This window comes from Balaenoptera physalus (assembly GCF_965194825.1).
Source record: "Balaenoptera physalus genome assembly, chromosome: 6".
NCBI classification, from domain to species: domain Eukaryota; kingdom Metazoa; phylum Chordata; class Mammalia; order Artiodactyla; family Balaenopteridae; genus Balaenoptera; species Balaenoptera physalus.
This window is the reverse complement of record NC_138885.1, coordinates 64,737,273-64,761,193: the sequence shown is the minus strand read 5'-3', so window position 1 is coordinate 64,761,193 and position 23,921 is coordinate 64,737,273. Positions and strand designations below refer to the sequence as shown.

The window sequence follows — 23,921 nt, the reverse complement described above, 5'->3', positions numbered from 1 at the left end:
ATAAATAAGTTAATTAATTAATGAAAAAAAAATAGTCTCTTTATCTTAAAAAAAATAGAACAGATGATAGTTAAGTTGTTAAGAAAGCCTATGGATTCATCCCAGAGGACAAGGGCAAAGTATGAGAAGAAAGCAGGCAGAGGCACTAGGATGTGCTTTTGCTTTTCCATGGAAGCATGGCACATAGTTTTGTTCAAGATGTAAGGCAGTGGTTCTCAATCCTAACTGCCTTTTAGCTCACTTGAGGAGCTTAAAAAAGAAAAAACCAAGCTACCTGGGTGATTCATCTGGTTTGTAAACTTCTGGTATAGAGAAGATGCGCAAGAATGGTGAAAGATAGGCAGGGGTCAGGGTTTGAATGCTCTTGTATTTCATAGTAAGGAATTTGGACTTCTTTCTAGGAGATGAAAGGAGAGGAAACAAACAAGTAGAGATGAAGAAGGCTCCCTCAGGGGACAATGTATAGGGTAGGATGGGAGGGAGGTGAAACCTAAGTTGGGAAGACCATTTAGTTAAGGAATGCTGCTGCCTTTACAAAACTCCAAGGTTTAACAGGAAGAAAAACTTCAGGTGGGGGTTCTAATTACAGTGTTCTCAAGTTTGCCTTTTGGGCTCTGCCTTCTTTGGATTTTGTAACTATTGATGCTATCACCACCCAGGCCCATGCTTCTCAAACTTTAATAGCAAGTGAATTACCAAGGGTTCTTACAGGTCTGGAGTGGGTGTTTGCATTTCTGACAAGCTCTCAGATTCCACTAGATTTTAAAAGTAGAAGCAGTAGGGTTTGATTACTGAATGAGGGTAAAGAAGGAAAGGGAGGAGCCTAGGATTATTTAAAGGTAGCTAGCTTTAGGTGAATGATAGTGTCTTTGAGTGAGATAGACAACACAGAAAGAAGATGAATAGGTTAGCATAGAAGGTAATTAATTAAATTCTGGACAGCACTGAGTTTGAATACTTATGAAATGACCAAGGCAGAGGAGCTGTCTGGAGCTCAGGAAGGAGGTCAGGCTAAAGATGAAGACTTAGTGGTTTTTGGCATACAAACAGTGCTAAGACATTATTTGCCCTTTTACAGTAATGCTAAGACATATTTGGCTCTTTAACTTTCATTTCTCCATGAGTTTACAGTGAAAATTTCCAAAGGCTGTAAGACATGTGATGATATCATTATTCTGATGATTTATGGATTGTGTATTCTGGTGTTTTTAAATTTTTTTAGTTTTAAATCCCAAAATGGTAAATAACAGTAGTTATATCCCACATAACAAAGGCTCTTTGGGGAACTCAACAGTTTTTAAGAGTTTGTAGACGGGTTTTGAGACCCAGAAGTTTAAAAACTGCTTTTGCAGATGAACTCATCCTGATAGTGTGTGTAATGCTAGGAAATGTGAGCAGGCGAGACGGGTGTGCTGGAGAAAGAGTAGTAGGAGGTAAGGAGGTGGATAAAAGAGGAGAAAGAAGAGGAGGAGAATAATGAGTAGAATTAAATGTTATGGAAGTGAATTAAGATAATGACTAAAAAGTGACTAAGAGTTTGTCACTTAGGCTTACTTTTAGTAGACTAATGGGAGCAAGATGCCAGATATTAGTTGATTAAGGAGCACTTGGAAAGTGAGCATATATTGACTACTTTTGGAAGAATCTTGACTGTGAAGAAAAGGAGGCAGTATCCAGAGTCTAACAGACCTATTATGTGCTAGGGAAAGGGTTATAGCAGACCTGTGATGGGACAAGGACAAGCAAAGTGCTGAAGAGAGAGGATAAACTAAACTAAACTTTTTTTTTTTTTTTTGGCTTCGTTGGGTCTTCGTTGCTACGTGCAGGCTTTCTCTAGTTGCGGTGAGTGGGGACTACTCTTCTTTGTAGTGCGCAGGCTTCTCATTGCGGTGCGCAGGCTTCTCATTGTGGTGGCTTCTCTTGTTGCGGAGCACAGACTCTAGGTGCACGGGCTTTAGTAGTTGTGGCATGCAGGCTCAGCAGTTGTGGCTCGCAGGCTCTAGAGCGCAGGCTCAGTAGTTGCGGCGCATGGGCTTAGTTGCTCCGCGACATGTGGGATCTTCCCCTATCAGGGATCAAACCCGTGTCCCCTGCATTGGCAGGTGGATTCTTAACCACTGTGCCACCAGGGAGGTCCTAAGCTAAACTTTTCCTGGAGGTGGTATGAATGGTGAGTTCCAGACTCTGGGAGGACAGGGTTAGTTGTGGACAGGACTGACTAGGAACATCCTTTCCTCTGATAGATGAATTTCCATACCTAATAACCTTTCTCTTTCTTCACAGTGAAAATAGAGGTTATCAACGGAAGGAAGAATCATGAGTAGGTTGGGGGTGTGAGGAGAATGATAAAAAATTTATGGGAGAGACAAGGAAGTAGTTTACAGGGGAGAGGGGTCACTCATTTAAATGTTTTAGAATGCCTGAAGGAGTTAGAGACATGGTCTGTGCGCCTTGTCTACTGGCTGAAAGTTCAGATTATTTATGAGGATGAGAGAAGGAGCCCATATTTCCTTTTATCAATGTTTTCCAAGTTTCAGAACCTGCCTGGATCCACCCATTTGCCATTCTCCGTGCAGGACCCTTCCCTCTCTAAACATGAAGATCATCTTCACTTTCTCTAAATTCTGTACAGTTGCTGTCCCGTCCCCACTGTACCTTACCCCAAGATGCTGAGATAAATTATCTTGTAGCTCATTTGGAATTATAATTTATAATATTAATACCATATCCATACCTCCTCCCTACCTTTTCTTTTGGATGTCCTAGAATATATTTTTCTGTTTTATTTCTTACTGTGGTTGGTTATTTGTAAATGAATATAAGATTGAATATAAATCTCATTGAAATATATTTTTAAGCCTATTGTTACATGTACGTACAATATACTACATAATGATGTTTGTAAAGCAGACACACGTCAATTATTCTATTTTTGTCTCAATTTAATTTTGAATATTTATCTTTTATACTACTTCTGTATAAACCTGAATCAGAGTTGAACAATTTAAAATATATACTATCTTTTTCTAGAGCTAAAGTTTATCTCCCACTTCCTTCTGGGTAATTGTCAATTCTTCAACCCTCTATCCACTGGCATTGAATTACTGTTTATTTTTATTTTTTAATTTATTTATTTATATTTTATTTTTGGCTGCGTTGGATCTTGCTGCGCGAGGGCTTTCTCCAGTTGCAGCGAGCGGGGGCTGCTCTTCATCGCGGTCCACGGGCTACTCAGTGCGGTGACTTCTCTTGTTGCGGAGCATGGGCTCTAGGATGCGCAGGCTTCAGTAGTTGTGGCACACGGGCTCAGTAGTTGTGCCGCACGGGCTTAGTTGCTCTGCAGCATGTGGGATCTTCCTGGACCAGGGCTTGAACCCATGTCCCCTGCATTGGCAGGCGGATTCTTAACCACTGCGCCATCAGAGAAGTCCCTACTGTTTATTTTCGATCCAAGCGCATTTGGGGATTTTTGAGTTATTTAAGATTAAGGATTTTAATTTATAGATATACAGAAGCTGGGACAGTTGTTGCATCTAGACATTTAGACTTAGATGCACTTTCAGAATTGTAATGATTGTAATGAAAGAGGAGTATAATATAGATACAGTGCCTTGATTGTCTTAATTTACCTGTAACGTTGATTAATGAAGGCCATTTTATGAAAGAAGATCTAATTAACTTTCTCATTTGATTTTAGTTTCTAGAAGTAGTCTTGGTATTTAAGTCAGATTTTTCCCCTCCTTATTTGAATTGAAGTTATGGAGCTGAAGACACTTTGAAGCATTAATGCTTTGTTTTGTTCTTTTTAAAAAATAATTTTTAAAGGCCACATTATGTGTGAGTTCTTATTTTCATATTTTGGAGGAAGTAGAAATTAAGAATACTAGGGAATTAGAACTAAAACTACCTTAGACCTAGCTTTGGGGGGGGGCATTATTTTCACTTTTAGAACAAGTCATATTATTTATATAGTTCTTCAATAGTTTTTTAATTTAAAAAAATCTCCTTTTTTGATATTTAAAATTATATATAGACATATATAATTGATTAAATGGGATGTCTCTGATACTAGTGAATTGGCTGGATTAAGAAATGAGGATTTCCAGTTTTCACCTTGTTTTTATATATATCCCCATCTCTACATTTTTATATTTCCTTTTTGCCTTCTAAATAGTGTTTAGCTGAAATGTTTCCTCAAGGAACAGTTAGTTACCTTAGATTGATTGGAAGTTATGATTTTATTTGAAAATAGAGATAATACCAGCCTAAAATTTCAGATTTTAGATTGATTTTTTTAATTCATTTAAGTTTTATATATATATATGTAAAAAGTATATATATATTTATGTATGTATATATGTGTTATAACCTGGACAAATCTTTTCTTTAATGTCTTAGTCTGAGCACCCAATAAGAAAGAAAACTTGCAAAATGAATTTAGTGATGTATAGTTAAGAGTCGCTGAAAGTTAACATTTTTATGCCTATTTCCCCCTAAATGAATTACCTTGTTTTTGACTTTATTCTGTTTAAATCTGTTCAGCTTCTAAAGATTGTTAGGCACCTAGTTTACTGCCCTCATCAATTTTAAGAAATATTCTTTGTGTCCTGTAACCTACATTATTTTCTGAAATGTTTTAGCCTGATAAATGCCCTTTGTGGTGTTCTGTTTGATTGGTTCCTCTGTCTTCTCCTTTACTTATCTTCATTTTGGCAGTATTTTCTCACTGACTTCTTCTTACTGTATTATTAGGTGAGGTTAGTAAGATTTTGTAACAGCAATAAAGACATTTTCTCAGTAAGGAAATAAATTTGTTTTTTTCTCTCTCTGTTAAGGCTAATAATCAAACTTAGAAATTATAGTTCCTGTGAAATACCTGGAATTAATTTGTAAATTTTCCTTTTATTTAAAAAGAGAAAACTATTTAATTCTGCCACTAAACATTAAAGGACACACTCTTTTTTGTTGTTGTTGATCGAACCCGAGCCCCCTGCAGTGAAGGGCCGAGGCAGTCCCTAAAGGACGAGCTCTTACAGGAAGTATATTCAGCTAGAGTTATGGAGTGTCTAACTCTAAAATGTGTTATATGACAGAGTTCACAGCAAAGGAAGTAGGTCTATCCTGGTTGAATATATACATCCTTAGTCTTCTGGAAGGAAAAATACTGTAAATCAAATGGCCTGATACTGGCTGACTCTGCCCCTGTTTCCATGAAGGTGGAGGACTATGTGTGTCAGAGTCACCTTTTCAAAATAAAAGCACTTAGGCTCCCTTCTTGGAAACTCTGATAATACTCTGTCTAGATAATTTTTGATTTCTTATAAATCAATAAATCTTGAAATATTGATTCTGTAGGCCATTTATTTAGAGAGCAAACAAACAGCTGTTAAATGTTTCCCTTTTTAAAAGTACATTTAGTATGGGTGGGTGGTTTTTAGAGCAAGAAAGTTCTAAGCTGACTGTTGAAAACAAGATTCGAAGAGGAACATGCCATGTCATTTTAAGAATGAAGATATACTTTAAAGTGGACCCTGGTATGGCACTTAACCGTAGTAGATGCTCAGTAAATATTTGTTGAATAAATAAATTTAATAATGTACTTTAGTTTTAGTATAAGGCAGTTTTTGTGTCGGCTACATGTGATTCTTATGTATTCATCAAAGCAAGCTTTCTCAACCTTAACATTATTGGCATCTGGGGCCAGATAATTCTCGGGGTGGGGAGGGAGTTGTCATGTGTAATGTAGGGTGCTTAGCAGCATCTCTACATGATGCTTTAGGTATCTGTAGCCCATCCCCCGACCCCTAAGTTGTGGCAACCAAAAATGTCTCCAGATGTTGCTGTATATCCTCGGGGGGTAGAGGCAGATCTCCTCTGGTTGGGAACCACCCCATTAATGAAGGAGGGAAAATAAAGTTGTAGCATGTTACCTGTGGAGCTAGATTACAGCTCTGTAAGTTTCATATCTCTGGGTATGAAAACAGAAGCCCAGAGAGGTTAATTTGCCCACAGATAGTAAGTTAATAGTCAAAGTTCTAATTTTAAAGTGTCGGTCTTATTTCAAAGTGATGTTCTCAACTATTGTTCTATACTCTTTCTGTATAACTAATGTAGTATCTAACTTATTAGTTAGATAAATGACCCTAGTTAGTCTGTTGAAAAAAGTGGTATTCTTTTTTGGAAATATTTAGATTTAAGATGATTTATAAAATTTGCCAATCCAAGATATGCCTGGACTGGCAGCACTTCACAGACGTTTTTTCTGGTAAATATGCTTTTAGACTTAAGTACATTCAGCACAAGTTGACATTACTGAGCAATTTGGTTTCAGTATCTTATACAGGTGTACCTTAGAGATATTGCAGGTTTAGGTTCCATACCACCATAACAAAGCAATATCGAAATAAAGTGAGTCACATGAATTTTTTGGTTTCACAGTGCATATGAACATTATGTTTACACTATACTGTAGTCTAAGTGTGCAGTAGCATTATATCTGAAAAAACAATGTACCTGATTTAATTTAAAAATATTATATTACTTACCCCCCTTTCCCTTTAAAAACTGTCATGGCTGAGCAAGAAATCTTCAGAGTTACTCTTGGGACATGAGTCCACCTTCTTCCCAGATTGCTGGCTTTTCTGATTAAAGCACCTTTCCTTTCTACTGAAAAATATATATATATATTATATTGCTGAAAAAAATGTTAACCATCTTCTGAGCCTTCAGCAAGTTGTTATCTTTTTGCTGGTGGAGGGTCTTGCTTCATTGTTGACGGCTGCTGACTGATCAGGGTGGTGGTTGCTGAAGGTTAGGGAGGCTGTGGCCGTTTTAAAAATAAAACAACAGTGATGTCTGCACATTGACTCTTCCTTTCACCAACAACCTCTCTGTAGCAGCAACGCTGTTTGGTAGCATTTCCCCATGGTAGAACTTCCTTCAAAAGTGGAGTCAGTCCTCTCAGTCCCTGCTGCTGTTTATAAACTAAGTTTATATAATATTCTCAATCCTTTGTTGTCATTTCAACAATCTTCACAGCATCTTCACCAGGAGTAGATTCCGTCTCAAGAAACCACTTTCTTTGCTCATCCATAAGAAGCAACTCATCCATTAAAGTTTTATCATGAGAGTGCCCCAATTCAGTCACATCTTCAGGCTCCACTTCTAATTTTAGTTTTCTTGCTATTTCCACCACACCTGCAGTTACTTCCTCCACTAAAGTCTTGAACCCCTCCAAGTCGTCCATGAGGGTTGGAATTGACTTCTTCCGCATTCCTGTTAGTATTGCTATTTTGACCTCTTCCCATGGATCACAGATGTTCTTAATGGCATCTAAAATGGTGAATCCTTTCCAGGTTTTCAGTTTACTTTGCCCAAATCTATCAAAGGAATTATATCAAAGGAATTACTATGGCTATAGCCTTACGAAATGTATTTCTTAAATAATAAAACTTTTAAGTCAGAATTACTCCTTGACCTATGGGCTGTAGAATGGATGTTGTGTTAGCAGGCATGAAAACAACATTAATCTTGTACATCTCCATCAGAGCTCTTGGGTGACCAGGTGCATTGTCAATGACCAGTAATATTTTGAAAGGAATCTCTTTGTTTTCTGAGCAGTGGACTCAACAGTAGCCTTAAAATATTCAGTAAACTATGTTGTAAACAGATGTGCTGTCATCCAGGTTTTGTTGTCCATTTATAGAGCACAGGCAGAGTAGATTTAACATAATTCTTAAGGGCCCTAGGATTTTCAGAATGGTAAATGAACATTGGCTTCAACTTCAACTCATCAACTGCATAAGCCCCTAACAAGTGAGTCGACCTATCCTTTGAAGCATTGAAGCCAGGCATTGACTTCTCTAGCTATGAAAGTCCTAGGTGCCATCTTCTTCCAAGAGAAGGTTGTTTTATCTACATTGAAAACCTGTTGTTTAGTGTAGCCACCTTCAATAATTATCTCAGCTAGATCTCCTGGATAACTCATTGCAGCTTCTACATCAGCACTTGCTGCTTCACCTTGTACGTTCATGTTAAGGAGATGGCTTCTTTCCTTAAACCTCATGAACCAACCTCTGCTTCTTCATACTTTTCTTCTATGCTTCCTCACCTCTCTCAGCCTTCATAGAATTGCTCTGGATTAGTCTTTGGCTTAAGGGGATGTTGTGGCTGGTTTTATCTTCTATCCAGACCACTCAAACTTTCTCCACATCCCCAATAACGGTGTTTCGCTTTCTTATAATTTGTGTGTTCACTGTAGTAGTACTTTTAATTTCCTTCAAGAACTTTTCCTTTGTATTCACAACTTGGCTAACTGTTTGGCCCAAGAGGCCTAGCTTTTGGCCTGTCTCAGCTTTCAGCATGCCTTCCTCACTAGGCTTAATCATTTCTAGCTTTTGATTGAAAGTGAGAGATGTGCAACTCTTCCTTTCACTTGAACACGTAGAGGCCATTGTAGAGTTTTAGTTGGCCTAATTTCAATATTGTGGTATCTCAGGGAATAGGGAGGCACGAGGAGAGGGCGAGAATGGCTGGTCAGTGGAGCAGTCAGAACACACACAACATTTATTAAGATCACTGTCATATGGTCACAGTTTGTGGCGCTGCAACACAATTACAGTAGTAACGTCAAAGATCATGGATCACAGATCACCATAATAAATATAATAACGAAGAAGTTTGAAATAATTGCAAGAATCACTAAAATGTGATACAGAGAGAGGAAGTAAGCAAATGCTACTGGAAAAATGGTGCCAAAAGACTTGCTAGATCAAGGTTGCCACAGACCTTCAATTTGTAAAAGAATGCAGTATCTATGAAGCACTATAAAATGAGGTATGCTTGTACTATAGTAGAGTTTTAAAAATATTAGGTGTATTTTTATATCAGCAGAACATAGTGAGTATTTTACTAATTTTCTTTAAGATTAATTCTCATTTTCTAAAATAACTGAGTAACCATGACAGTGCACTGGACTTCTCCTATCCTAATGAATTTTCTGTTATATGTCACAATTTTGGTCTGCAGTTCTTAATGGAAGGTTATATATAGAATAACTTACTAATTTTAGGGATTCTCTAGAGTGGAATGTGCAGGAAATACATGCTATATTATTATATATTAGATTGGCTATATTGCTAATCCTGATGATATATCAGCATTAGTTTTGGAGCTTTTAAAAAATATGGATTCCTTTGGTCTCCCTCCAGAGATGTTTAAATTTGGAATGGGGATGCCAGCATGAGCTTTAAATAACAGCTTTGTGATTATGAAGTATAGTCAACATTGAGAATCAGTGCTAATAGATAAATGATAGAGCAATTTCCTTTAAAAAATAAAATCAACCCCTTTTTTTCTGGTTATAATGCAGTATTGCTATAGAGAAAACTGTAACAATGAAATCCCACTTTTTTTTAAAAAAAAAACCACGTCAGGTAAACATCTTAAAGGATTTTGGGGCATTCTCATACAGTTTTTTTAAAAAAAATAATACTTATTGATTAATAAATATTTGTTGAGTATGGTGTACTGCTATAAAGTGAATGGTGTTTTTTTTTTTAATTTATTTATTTTATTTATTTTATTTTTGGCTGCGTTGGGTCTTTGTTGCTGCGCGCGGGCTTTTCCCTTGTTGCGGTGAGCAGGGGCTACTCTTCCTTGTGGTGTGTGGGCTTCTCACTGCGGTGGCTTCTCTTGTTGCGGAACATGGGCTCTAGGCACGCGGGCTTCAGTAGTTGCAGCACGCGGGCTCTAGAGTGCAGGCTCAGTAGTTGTGGCGCACGGGCTTAGTTGCTCCGTGGCATGTGGGATCTTCCCGGACCAGGGCTCCAACCCGTGTCCCCTGTAGTGGCAGGCGGATTCTTAACCACTGCGCCACCAGGGAAGCCCCTCATACAGTTTTAGTGTGAGTAAAGATTTAATATCACCTTTGATAGTACAATTTGGAAATATCTTTAAATTTTTAAATGTGCATATCCTCTGGCACAGCATTTACACTTAAAAGTGTCTATTCCAAAGACATAATTGTATAAGGATCTAGGGATTCATGTTCAGCCAGTGTCTATAGGGATACCATACAGGATATGTTACTTCATCATGAGTGTCACAATGGGAGAAAAGCTGTGAAATCACGTTCTCAATTTTACTATTACAGGTACTCTTCAAAATGCCAACATTTCCAGACTAGGTTGTCTTGAAAATTTGCTTCCCCCAACCCTCCACAGCATTTGCTCTCTATGGCTGTTTTACTCTGATTGTATGATTTGAAAACTGCTTGTCAGATCATATGAACAGAGGAGGAAGTCCAGCTTTATTCTAATTTTATGGTTTATACTATTTAACAGATAAAGCCTTAAGTCAAAGGGAAAGCCAGAGAAGGGAAAATGCCAAGAAATAGTTATGCTATGTAAACGATAAGAAAATGGCAAACAAAACTGCGCTTTATCAATATCGAAGATTTAGTATGCTCCTTTTAAACATATGTGAATGTAAATTAAAATGGGTCCAGGTAATAGGAACCTAAGAAGTACAACTGTGAGGATGGCAAGTAAGGTAGTTTTTAAAAATTGAAAATAAGATTAAGTATTATATTTCTTTTAGTTACTGATGTAGTTATGGATGCTGTATGTTTGTGGAGGGAGTAAAAATCCTTCAGGCTTTTAAAAATGTTGTGAGCTGGCACACTTTTAGTTACCGGTAAGGCAGCGTGCATTTTAGTTGAGGGTTACCTAATTTCATCTCTTTGGCTCTCTACCATCTTTGATATTACGTATTATTAAATGATAAAGGCAATACAGGAGAAAATAGGCTACACTAAAAATTGCTGATATGTTGATTGGGTTTACTTTGAACAGCAAGGAAATGCTCTTATTTGGTGATAGGATCCCAAAATGTTGCGTGCATGAACTTTTTATGCTTTTTATATTGAAATCAGCCAAATAATAGATCTTTTAGGTGTCAAAGATTCAAGCAAACATTTACAGATAATAGTTGGTATTAAAGTTTGACTCTTGGGCAGAGAAAGACTGAATTTCAGGTCATGCCAGCTCAAAATCATCCTGGAATTAGGATATACATATTTTATGATACGTTTTATCTAAATGTAAACTGGATACAAAGCAGCAAGGAAGTTTTCACTACAGAATTTTCAGTTTTCTTACAGTGCATTATTCTAACCTAATTTTTATAGCAAAATGTTGGAAGAAGTAGTATCTTGTATCTTTGATATTCTTGACTAGAACATCTATTTTACATTGATTATTTTAATAAGGCTCCAGATTTCCCTTTTTAGTTCAGTGTTGTTTTGTTATGTGCCATTAAAATAACAAAGATTTCTCCCACATTTTAAATTTTGCCTAGAAATGTGAATAAAACATGGTTATTACCAGCTGCGGGCAAAAAGGTTTATGTGCCATTTGTTCAAAGTGTAGTGACCTTGAATTTGAGACCTGAGTAACTATATGAATCATTGAAATAGCCAATGAGTTGTGTTTTTCAAACCAGTCTTTAGCTAAATGAATCAATCAGAAAAAAATTCATTCTGACAAGTTTGAGGATTGAATATTTTGTTACAGATATTATTTAATATTAGAGTAACTTTTCTTTCTACTTTAAAGTATTTTCTCCTTTAACAGAAAGAAATTAAATATATCGGTGTCTGTTAACTGTAGTAATTTTGTTACAGGTGATGCTATCTCACTTTTCTTTTTGTTCTGTTCAGTTGGAGCTGATGGACTCTACCTAAGGTAGAGGTGAAGAATAAATTTTAATATCCACTCCTCTTTTGTTGATGTTATAATATCTTTTCACATACTGTTACAATTCTCTATAATGCATTTATGCCAGTAATTTAAAATATCTCTCTAGTTGGAGGCTTGTAGAGGTGGTTATCTGTTTTCCTGGAACAATCCATATTGCTTTCTCTCCCTCATTCTGTGACAGCATTGAGGTTCTTATTTCCTTATATTTGGTCTTATTTGCATTGATGAAAGGCAGATTTATTTTTATTGTAAGATAAACCAACAGGCCACATGATTAGATATGAAAACCTTGTTTAATAATCACGGACTTAAATTCCAAATGAAATTGGAACATTAAGTATATCACTGTCACCTCTTGAGTCCTTTAGATTTGTCTTTGTTTTTTGAACTTCCTTCCAACTCTGGAAAATGCTATATAAATTCACAGTAATAGCTTGGAACATTTAAATATCAGAGTAATCATTCAGGTTTTGGTATGATTACAAACTAGCATTTATAAAGCTGAATTGATTTAAAGAATACCAATTTCTTCTTCCATCATTTTCTCCTAACCACTGTTCCACTGTATGTCGGAATTCTTTAACTTTTTATAATACTGTAGGCCTTCCATCTTTACTTTAAAGCCAAGTCATATTATTTTGCCTTCCATAATAATCCTTCCCTATTGTGGTCAATTATAGTGCAGTAATTGAGAAAAAATAGAGGAAAGAATGACAGCATTAGTGAGAGCAGTAACAAGCTTGAAAATATTGTATATAAAATGCTCAATATGTCCAAGTTTTACACTTTACAGAAATACAGTAGTGGCCTGGTTGATCTCCCTTAGATTTTCTAGGAAATCGATTGGTCAGGATCAGTGGTTTTTCAAACATTTTTGAAGCCATCGAGCTCTTTCTTTGAAGAAATCTGATATAGAATCTCAATATTAAAATAAGACATGCTGTGTTCCCAGGGATAGGGTAGAGGTGGGACAGGATGTGTCTCTGGTGGCTAGAGCCTTAGCTCAGCCACCTGCTCCTTCCTTCCCTTTAGTAACTTTGGAGACACAACCTTCTGTCCTCTAAGGTGTCTCTGGAGTACAATTTGAAAGTCGCAGATAGTATTCTGAACTTTTTCTTCTCAGTGATGAGCCATTTTAGAGGTTAAATATTTGATGAGTTTCTGCCTACCCTAAATCCTCTAGCTTTTAAATCCCCAAATAAGTCCATACACAAAGGATGTCTTAGGAGAATTGGCAGCATTAGGCTTCATTGAGAGTTTTTGTTTTGTTTAATATAGGTGTTGCTCAGATTATTTAAATTCAAAACCAAAAAAACTGTTTAAAGTACATTTGTCTTAGGGTTAGTGATGTAATACTTAGGGCCTAGACTATAAGTTCTGTGGCTTACGGTTGAGATCAGAGTTGAAATATTGCTTATTTTGCAAACCCTACAAGTTATTTGTAAACTATTAGGGCAGAAGCCGCTAATTATTTAACAAGTGACACGTGATTGAAGTTTTGAAACATAAAAGTGCGCGGATTATTTGGAGTAATAGAAGGATAGCCATTCAGATAAGAATAGCTTACTGATATAGACTATACACTGTTCTAGATGCTATACTACTTATGTTTCTGGTATGTTTCTCATTTAATCCCCACAATCCTTTTATATTTATAGGCCATATTACCTTTAAAATTGATGAGAAAATTGAGTCTTGGGTTAAGTAACATACTGAAAGTTATAGTAAATAGTGGACCCAGATTTGGATTCTTAGTCTGTGTTTTTTCAGAGACTCATGGTACTTTCTTCTGAGGAAATTATGGTCCATTGGGGCTGACAGAACAGCCCTAAAATAATCTATGAGATGAGAATGAAGTCAAAGGTCAGCATGAGGTAGTCATACTAGGATGTGGGTGAAAAAAGATTCAAGTTCATAGGAAGGCAAAATGGTGTGTTTATAATGCCTACATTTACTTTATAGGCAAATTAGGTATATCTAGGTTTCCCTTTCTCATCTATTGCTTTGTTCAACTTTTCAGTTTTTTATTAGCTATTTCCAACTTCTTACTCACATTAGTGTTAGATTACAGTCTTAAAATTAATTTTAGTCCTGTCATCCTTTTTTTCCTTCATCCTCCTTTTTCTCTTCATCTTCCTTCCTCAAATTCTTCTCTGGTTTAAAAGAGGGAAGCCTGTTGCCTTTTTTTCTTCACTGTAATCATTATGCATTTGGGGGGTTTGTTAGTTTGTTCTAAACAAAATGACATTTCCCCCAAAAGACTCTCACTTCCCCATTCCAGAAAATTTTAAATTTAGGGAAATTTTGCCTTGGAGAAAAAGTTTTTACTAAGTTACCGTATATGTCTTAAAAAAATGAAAATAAAAAAGACCTTAAATATCTTGAAGTCTATATCCAGTATTTAATGAACATTATCCCAAATAAGTTTGAGAATTGCCACATATACTGTATCTTTGCATCCCATCCCCCTTTTGGAGATAACCAGTGAATGCTAGTATTTTAATGGTTCTTAGAAGCTTTGTGGTAAATAAATCTAACTTTATTCACCCCCAGTTGAACCACCCTACCATACCTTCCATTTTAAAATGTAGCCTCTCAATCTGTCCCTGATCCAGTGTTCTCGGAATATACTTTAGAAAATAGTATGGAACCATTTACAACATTATATATTCTTTAGTTTTCTAGATAGAAAATGTTGTTTCCAATATAGCTTTCAGAATTTTATTATTCTGTTTGGTTTTTTGTTTTGCTTATTCAAAGAAGCTAGTCAAGATTTAAGATGGAAATCCAAAAGGATTGTGCCATGCTTAAAAATTAGTATAACATTAAAACTGTTCTGAAAAACCATATTTCCTTGACCTTAAATTGTATTTTTTTACATAGATTAATTTGGGAAGGATATGAATAAATTATTATTTGGGAGTTCTCCTTTGTTTTGTTTTTAATTTTTTTAAAAAATGTTATTTATTTTTGGCTGCGTTGGGTCTTTGTTGCTGTGCATGGGCTTTCTCTAGTTGCAGCAAGTGGGGGCTACTCTTCATTGCGGTGCCCGGGCTTCTCATTTCGGTGGTCTTCTCTTGTTGTGGAGCACAGGCTCTAGGTGCACGGGCTTGGTAGTTGGCAGCATGCGGGCTCTAGGGCACGCGGGCTTCAGTAGCTGTGGCTTGTGAGCTCTTGAGCGCAGACACAGTAGTTGTGGTGTACGGGCTTAGTTGCTCCACAGCATGTGCGATCTTCCCGGACCAGGGATCGAACCCGTGTCCCCTGCATTGGCAGGCGGATTCCTAACCAGTGCGCCACCAGGGAGGTCCCCTCCTTTGTTTTAAGATAGATTATAGGGTTCTTTATAAAACTGTTAACTTAGAATTTTTAATTTGGTGATATTTTTATTCCAAGGAGAATAACAGATTGGTTACCACTTAAGTCTGAGTTTGGTAATTTTGAGTATGAAACTAAACTAATGAACTATTTACCTTAAATTGCTGGTATGTCAGTCTGTCTCCTGAGTATAGTTAGAGTGGATTTCTTTAAGATCTCTGGTTTACGATGTGAAAACATATAGGCAGTTTATTGGACATAGTGAATTTTATTTATGAACTTAATGAAAATTTGAAGTATTTTTGTATGGTTGATTCATTCAGTTACTTCTTGATGTAGGATATATAATCATGACACATAGAAGGGGGAAAAAGCATTTAGGTCTTGGAAATATACAGAATTGAATTTGATTTGAATCCTGGTTACCTTGAGTAAGTTATTTAATATTTGTTATTTATCATGCTAGGTATGGAGGTGGGAGGAGGAGGTGGGGAGAAAGTATAACTTCTGTCTTTAAAGAATTCAGAGATTAGTAACATTCACTTAAACCTCTCTGAATCTGTTATCTTGTTGGCAGAATGTCAGTGAGAGAACTTAAAATTCCCCAGATAATACTTTGGGGAACCATAGATGCTCAGTATGAGTTAGGTTGTATATTGTCATTCATACTATTTAATCACAGAACTACTTACAAGAGACATCAAAATACGGATTAAGTCCCTTCCTTGTTGGAAGACTATGTTGCCTTTAGAGATTTATTTTAAGCTGCCTTGATGTTTCATTCATTCAGATATCCTTTGTTCTGTCACCAGACATACTTGCCAAGCTTCTAGAATTTGAGGGCCCTGTGCCATTGCCTTGTGCACATTTGGTTTTAATTTTTCACTAAGCACAGCATTCTGTCAGACTGCACAAAAATTACTTGTTGTTTTAGCCTGATGGAAATGCTTCCTATCAGTTAAAAGAACAAACCTGTAATTTAAGAACAAGCCATCACGTAGGACAGGGCTCTGCAAACTATTTTTTTGTAAAGGGCCAGGTATTTAGGCTTTATGGGCCATGCAGTTTCTGTTACAGCTACTCAACTCTGCTGCTGTAGTGTGAAAGGAACTACAGACAGTACATAAATGAATGAGTGTGACTGTGTTCCAATAGAACCAAATTTATGGACACTGAAATTTGAATTTCTTATAATTTTCATATCATGAAATATTCTTGTTTGGTTTTTGTATTTTTCAAACATTTAAAAATGTAAAATTTATGCTTAGATTATGGGCCCTACAAAAACAGGTGGCCAGCCAGATTTGGCCATCTGGCTATAGTTTGCAGACACCTGATTTAGGATATAATCTATGAATTTGCTTTGATTGTTATTGGATAATAATTTTTAGGCATTTAGGTGAATGGTTCTTTTTAGTAGGGATTGTATATATTAAGGTTTGTGTTCTGCTCTTTTTTTCTAGTCCAAGTTTATTTTACTTCTATAGAATATATATGAATAGTAGAAAACTAACGGGAAAAACATACGGTGTTTTGTTGTTATTTTGTGGGTTTTTTTTTTTTTTTTTTTTTTTTTTTGCCCTATCCAGTTAAGAATTTGAAGGGCATCTTTTAAAGGCTGATTACTCTCAGATTTCTCATCCACCTCAAGTCAAATTCTGTAAATGTAAATTTCAGGTAATGTGTACCAGGTCTCCTACACTTCAAATTTTAAAAATTTACACAATAGGAAATTTTATCTTTTAAATAAATTGTATGTAAGTAATTACATGTTTACATTGCATGAACGCTATTGAGCAAAATTTTTTACCTCAAAAATAAAAATGACATTTATAGTGATTGTAAAATTTTGTCCATTAAAACTATAATTTAAAGTTCTGTTAACTTGCTTTCTGTAGACACCAGAGAAGAAACAATCGGAATCATCCAGAGGAAGAAAGAGAAAAGCAGAAAATCAGAATGAAAGTAGTCAGGGTAAGCGAAGCAAAATCTTCCTTCAGAGCCGAAGAGGCATTTACAATTAATTATTCTGGTTTTTAATCAATTAATAATTTTTTTAAAAAGTAGTGTGTTTTTGTGATTTCTATAGATACCATGTAATTTCTGCATTAATAATAGTTTAAGAATGTACTTTGTGTAAGAAATAATAATTTTATGAAATTACAATCTTTTTGTACCACAGGTAGTTTGTTTATGGTTACTGTTTTTAGGCTTTTGACATTTCCCTTATTTTTTTAATTTGAGAATTAGAAAGAAAAGTGTCATGTCCAAACCTGACAAGCATTGCCTTTATCACCTTTCTTTTTTCTCTTTATATGAATTATGGTATTGAAATGGCTTCTCGTTTTTGAATAAGAACTTTATATCTCACTTTGAGACAAGTACCCAAACTTACTCATCCCTTTTATTAAAAAAAAAAAAAGACTATATAAAAATGATTGAAGTACTTCATTAAACGCCATCATTTTCTTTCCATACCTGTTCTTCATCCTTTCTTTCATACTTAACATTTTGTATTATGAACTGTAAGAAAATTACTTTCATTAGACTACACAGCTTCTTATAATGGACGAGATAGTATTGTCATTTAATTTGGCTTCTCAAAATTAAATACAATAAATTGGGCTCTTAAATCATATGTAATGATGATTTTACACATATATTACATGTTTTGGAGCCACAAAATCTAGAGCCATGAACCCATGGCTTACTAGTATTTACATGTGGCACTGGCATCAAGAAATATATTTGCAACAGCTATCTTTGTGGAAGGAGGGAGTTGAGTCACTCTAGCACCTTTCTCTAAGTTTGTGGTACTTTGTATTTCAATCTGCCCTGAGGTCCTTTTTGATCTTAGTGTAGTTTCCCCAAGTTGTGGTTAATGGGCTTGGATTTATTTAGTTATATTAGTTATGATAGATTTAACTTCAGATTTTAAAACTCACTTTTAAAAGCAGGTCCCAAAATAGCCTGGGACTTCTGGGTTGGTTGATCCAACCTGTGTCTTTAAGAAGCCACATCTTTTTCTTTGTGGTCTGCCATCCACAGAATTGTCTGCTTTTCTCTTATGGTTTTAGGACTGTGGCCAGTTTTAATTGCATTTCCTCATTTCATCTTCCACACTTGTATTTGCTTTAGAGAGAGGCTGGTTTTCTGTGTGTTTTTCTTTTTTCCCTGTTTCTTTGATGTAGGCTTCTTTAAGTCCATAGCGAACCTTTCCTGTCATCTTCTTGGCCAGAATAGGGTCATGTGTCTATTCCAAAACCAGTTATGTCCAAGAGAGGTATTATTGCCCTTAAAATCAGGCCCATCTCGGGACTTCCCTGGGGGCGCAGTTGTTAAGACTCCATGCTCACAATGCAGGGGGCCCGGGTTCGATCCCTGGTCAAGGAACTAAGTCCCACACTCATGCTGCAACAAGAGTTTGCATGCCACAACTAAGGAGTCCGCCTGCTGCAACTAAGACCCGGCGCAACCAAATAAATAAATAAATAAATATTTTTTAAAAAATCAGGCCCATCTCTGAAAATGAAAATGGGGTAAAGGTCCATTTAGAAGTACAGGTTGTGTGGAGAAGGCATGATACCTGAACAAAATTGCATTTCTAATCTGAAGGAAGGAAGGGGAACAAGGAACGGAGGCCAGATAGGAGTCAGCCTCCCCTGAAGTTACTTACATGTGCTATGTAGGGGAGGGAATGTTAACAGAATAAAATTTGGATTCAGTTAGGGAAAAAAAAATTGGGGAAATAGTTTCTGGGTAGGCAACCAAAAAATGTCTGTGTCTTCATTTAAAAAATAGCACCTCTTCAGAATCTGCAGGAAAGTTGTTACAGGCAGAAGGGAAGTTCTTTGGTATAGAACTTTTATAGTGCTCCCTGACCTCTGAATAAATCTGTACAAAACTCGTGTTCAAAATTTCTGGGTAGTATTTATAGTCCTGATTACTTAGTAGTTTTAAAAAAATTTCCCCCTACCTTGTTCCAAGAAGGAATTTGAGGTTGTTGAACTTTTAAATGTATTGTTTGTTCATCTCAGTAATGCCTGGCACATAGTAACCACTCAAGAAATATTTGTTGAATAAAATATGTGAATGAATGTATATAAGTCAGTATTGAATTGATAAATGTATATGTTTATATTATCCAAAGCTTTTGACTCCATGCTATCATTAGTTTTTCTTTTGTAGCTTGAAGAAGTTATTCAGTATAATTACAATGAAGGATGGATGCCTCCCATCCAAAACGCCATATTTCTTAGCAACTTCTTACTTCAATATTTATAAAACTAATGAAAAGTCCATTTTGTTTCTTTGTTATTTGTTGTTTTTTTTTTTTTTGGAAAGTCCATTTTAGAGCAAAATTTTAATTAAAGAACTGTGATCTGTAATAATTTGGATCACTATCAATATGGTCATATAAGGACAATATTTAAAATCTAGTTTATTTTTTTAAAAATCCTATTAATTTGGAAATACTTTTTAGAAAATCAAAACTTTTTACAAAATAGCATTCATATTAAAGCATGTTATTGTCAGTTTGTTATGGTTTGTGTTGACCAAGCTTTTTTATTCATTATTTACAGGTATGAATTGGTTTGTCAATTATACAGCTGCCACTTGTCTTTTTCTTATCAGTTGACATGTTTTTATGAAATTATTAGCCATTAAGCAATCTGAATAGCATAGTTTTAAAAGCAGAGATCTTTTAATATGATTTATTTATTTGATTCTCCCATAATCAGGACTTTTAAAAATTGACATGTATCTATTGAAATATCGTTTGATTTTTGGAATTCTGAAGTTGGCATCTGACCCTCTGAGGGCTCTTAATATTCTTTTGATGCCCATCACTACCCAACTAAAATATATTCTTTTTATTAAATAGATTATTTTTGTATGTATTAGGGAAATTAAGTTTGGCACATTCTCTTTCTGATATAGTATGTGGTAGATAGTCATGACTGACTTTAAATCTATAAAATTTTTTACTTCTGTATTTTAGGAAAAAGTATTGGGGGACGTGGCCACAAAATTAGCGACTATTTTGAAGTAAGTTCATTGAGAAATATCTTCAGTTCTTAATATAATTTTGCTATGGGCTGAAATAATTTGTTTGAAGCACAAAGTCAACTTTTGATTATCTACTTAATTAGAGCAGAACTTCACTACTATGTGATGTCCTGACTTCCTAGGAATATTAAACTTTACTTTTACTTTGGTATGGCACATCATAATTTTCAAAGTACTTTCTCCTGTATTTGCTTATATCCAGGAGATAGTCAAAGCAGGTGTTATTAGTATTCCTATTTTACAGATGAGGAAACTGAGAGCCAGAGATATAAAGTAGCCTACGTAAAGGCAAATTCTAAATGGAAGAGCAAAGAGTAGCTTTAAGTCTCCCAGCCTCTAGAATTCTTTCTGCTGTCAGTACCACAGCAACAGTTGAGCCCTGTGGATAGAGATTAAATAATGATGGAGATGTGAATCTAAGAGTCCCTGAAAATAATAAACAGTGGTAAATTTAAATTCTTACTTAGTCTGGAATGTTTCCTTTCTTCTACACAGAAACACTTATGCCTACCAGTTTTCATTATAAAATATTAATGTGATTATTAAAACAAACATCTACTCAGTTGAAAAATATTTATATTTCCTTGAGAGAGAGCAGAATTTGCTGATTAGGAGAAGGGCTGTGTTTAAAATATATATATATTTTTTATCCTCCATTGTTTTTCTTTCTTGAGTTTACAGTGTCTAAGCTAAAACTGTTGCAGACTATAAGATACACCTAATGCTCTTTAGTTGATGTCAGTCCCTCAGTGTTAATATCATTAAAAATCTTTGCCAAAGGTAGGATCAAATAAACAAATCTCAAGCGTCTTGGATGCCTACTGTGTGATGAGTGTTACGCTAGGCACTATAGATAAGAAATTTAGACAAAGCTCCTAGGTTGCAGGAAGCTGTTTAATGAACACACTAGGAAGTTCCCATCTCTGCTGTTCATACCTGTACCCTGAGATGAAGCCATTAGCAGCAAATTGTTTTCTCCTTCCATTCTTGGTTCAGAAACATGAGACTTGAGAAAGCTATGGAACAGATTAGGTTGGCTTCTCTTCATATGCAGTTAAGTCATGCACTATAATGCATGTTATGCATGTAAGAAAGGATTGATTTTTATTAGACTTTGTGCTGTTAAAAAGAAGGGACTTGGTTTGTATAGTTCTTTTATAGTGCTATGAACATTTGGATACTTAACAGATCTTGGGACTGACAGCTCTGTTTTAAGATAGTTGATTATGTTCACTAACATCTACATGTAAACATTTTAAAGTTTCTTGGGATTAGGGATCATACTGGTTTAACAAACAAGGGAACTGTGCTAAAATTTGAAGGAAAAATAAGACTTGTTCTTTGCTTTGGGGGAATTTGTCTTTGAGTCTGCCACAAAAATAATAATAAGATATACTTAAATTAATTCATAATGGCATATCTAAAATAATATTTGTCTAAACCTGTGTTAATAAATAGTGATGTTTCCTTTCTCCCTCAGTACCAAGGTGGAAATGGCTCAAGTCCAGTAAGAGGCATACCTCCTGCAATCCGTTCTCCTCAGAATTCACATTCACATTCCACTCCTTCCTCATCTGTAAGTTTTTACGTATGTAGTCTTTGTGTCTCAGAGTTTATGTGTACTGAATGAAATATAATTTGTCTTTATTGAGACCTTTTACGTATATTAGCGTTTATCTTTAAAAAAATCATTCTGTGAGGTGAGTTGAATTCTTTTTAATGATTTGATGCTATTAGAACTTTATTTCTGAAAGTAAGATTCTTAAGTTAAAGATTTCCTGAATTAATTATAAGACGTGTTCTTCGCTTTGGGGGAATTTGTTCCCCAAAGAAGTAATGTTTCTATAAAAGAATGATGGGATCAGGAACTCCCTGGCTGTCCAGTGGTTAGGACTCGGCACTTTCACTGCCAGGGCCCGGGTTTGATCCCTGGTCAGGGATCTTAACAATTAAATTTCTTAACCACTAAAATGGTAGGATAATTAATTCCTTTCTGGGAATCCTGAAATAGAGTAGGCAGCCATCAGCCTCGGATAATGTAGTTTGGCATAGGAGAAGGATCTTGGACCTGAAAATTCTCTTATAACTTTATGGTTTGTTTCTAACATTTTAAAGACCTAGTTCTTTTATATGCATTTTTCTACATATTGGATTTTATTCTACTTTTTTTACTTTCATTATGTGAAAGTTCATTGTCTAACCAGAAAAACAATGTTGGCTTTCAGTAATTTAAAGATGAATTAAAAATTTTTAAAAATCAGAGTATCTCTTATTTATTCAGATACCCTGTTTTTACTTTCAGTGTCCCTTTCTAGTTCTGTCTGTAGACATATATTTCTTAATGTCTTATTCATTTTGTACCTTGGGGCACATCATATTGCCATATACTAAGTAAAGCATAAGACTCAAAAATAACTTTGAGTTGTAGTGATAGCATTGGTGCATGATGTAATCTGTTGCTTTCAGTGAATGTATTTTAAAACTAGTGACTAGATAAACCATGAAACTTATCAGTAAATTGATATTATACTACATATGGGCATGCATTATTGTACCCACTACTAAAAGAGTTCTGTATTAAGGTCTTTACAGTTTTACTTTTTGAACCATCATAATCTGTTTAATATTTTTGTTTTAAAATAATGTATTTGGCCTTGTTTTAGTTAACAGATTGAAAGCATTAAATTTGCTTTTATGGCACCAGATTGTTAAGTTCCTTGAGGGCAGGGCATATATGGCTGGTTGTCTCTTTTATTGGGCTTTATAAGAGGGAGGTACTTAATGAATGCTTATTGAATAAATGGTGATTAAAAATTTTTTAAGTTCAATTATGTTTTTTTTAAATTCTTTATTTTTTATTTTTTTAAAATAAATTTATTTATTTATTTTTGGCTGCATTAGGTCTTCGTTGCTGTGTGTGGGCTTTCTCTAGTTGCAGTGAGCGGGGGCTACTCTTTGTTGTAGTGTGCAGGCTTCTCATTGCGGTGGCTTCTCTTGTTGCGGAGCACGAGCTCTAGGCTCACGGGCTTCAGTAGCTGTGGCACATGGGCTCAGTAGTTGTGGCTCGCAGGCTCAGTAGTTGTGGCGCACAGACTTAGTTGCTCTGCGGCATGTGGGATCTTCCCGGACCAGGGCTCGAACCCCTGCCCCCTGCATTGGCAGGCAGATTCTTAACCACTGTGCCACCAGGGAAGTCCCCAATTATGTTTTGAATTATTATCCTGATAAAAACTTAAGAAATGTTTAGTTGTTGCTAAGCAAAAGCCTATTTTTTTTCTTGCTAATGTAAAATTTTTAATATTTTTTTTTAAGGTTCGACCGAATAGCCCTTCTCCTACTGCATTAGTTTTTGGGGACCACCCTATTGTACAACCAAAGCAGTTATCCTTTAAAATTACTCAGGTAAATGGTAATTAAAATTTCTTTGTATGACTTCTGAGAAACCGGTGACCAACTTTGTACACACAATTAAGATGTCTTCTCTTTGTTTTAGACATAGTCATAAAGTAAAATTCTGCATCAGGAAAGCTAATTACTAAACAAACAAAAAAAACAGTTTGTAGGGGGTGAGAAATTGAAACACCCAATTTACTATCAGCTTGTCCTTTGTTACACACTGGTTAAATATATATTTTAAGCAAAATAAATGAACAGAACAACCATAACATGTCAATTCTGTTTACTGATTCTTTTTGAACTTAACATCCAAGTACATATAATCGATATCTTCATGAAAGTGTTATATTTGTTATAAGTGGACATTAAAGCAGTTTG

At 35.5% G+C, this 23,921-nt stretch overlaps 1 protein-coding gene across 3 annotated transcripts in view; it reads left to right on the top strand.

Annotated features, from left to right (window-relative positions):
- Positions 1-23,921, top strand: part of TLK1 (tousled like kinase 1) — a 196,858-nt gene that overhangs the window by 114,683 nt on the left and 58,254 nt on the right. For all 3 annotated transcript variants that reach the window (XM_082465376.1, XM_082465375.1, XM_082465374.1), the window contains exons 4-7: positions 16,976-17,051; positions 20,080-20,126; positions 21,628-21,723; positions 23,460-23,549. In XM_082465376.1, the coding sequence (XP_082321502.1) occupies positions 16,976-17,051; positions 20,080-20,126; positions 21,628-21,723; positions 23,460-23,549 (309 nt within the window). The remainder of the gene's footprint in view (positions 1-16,975; positions 17,052-20,079; positions 20,127-21,627; positions 21,724-23,459; positions 23,550-23,921) is intronic.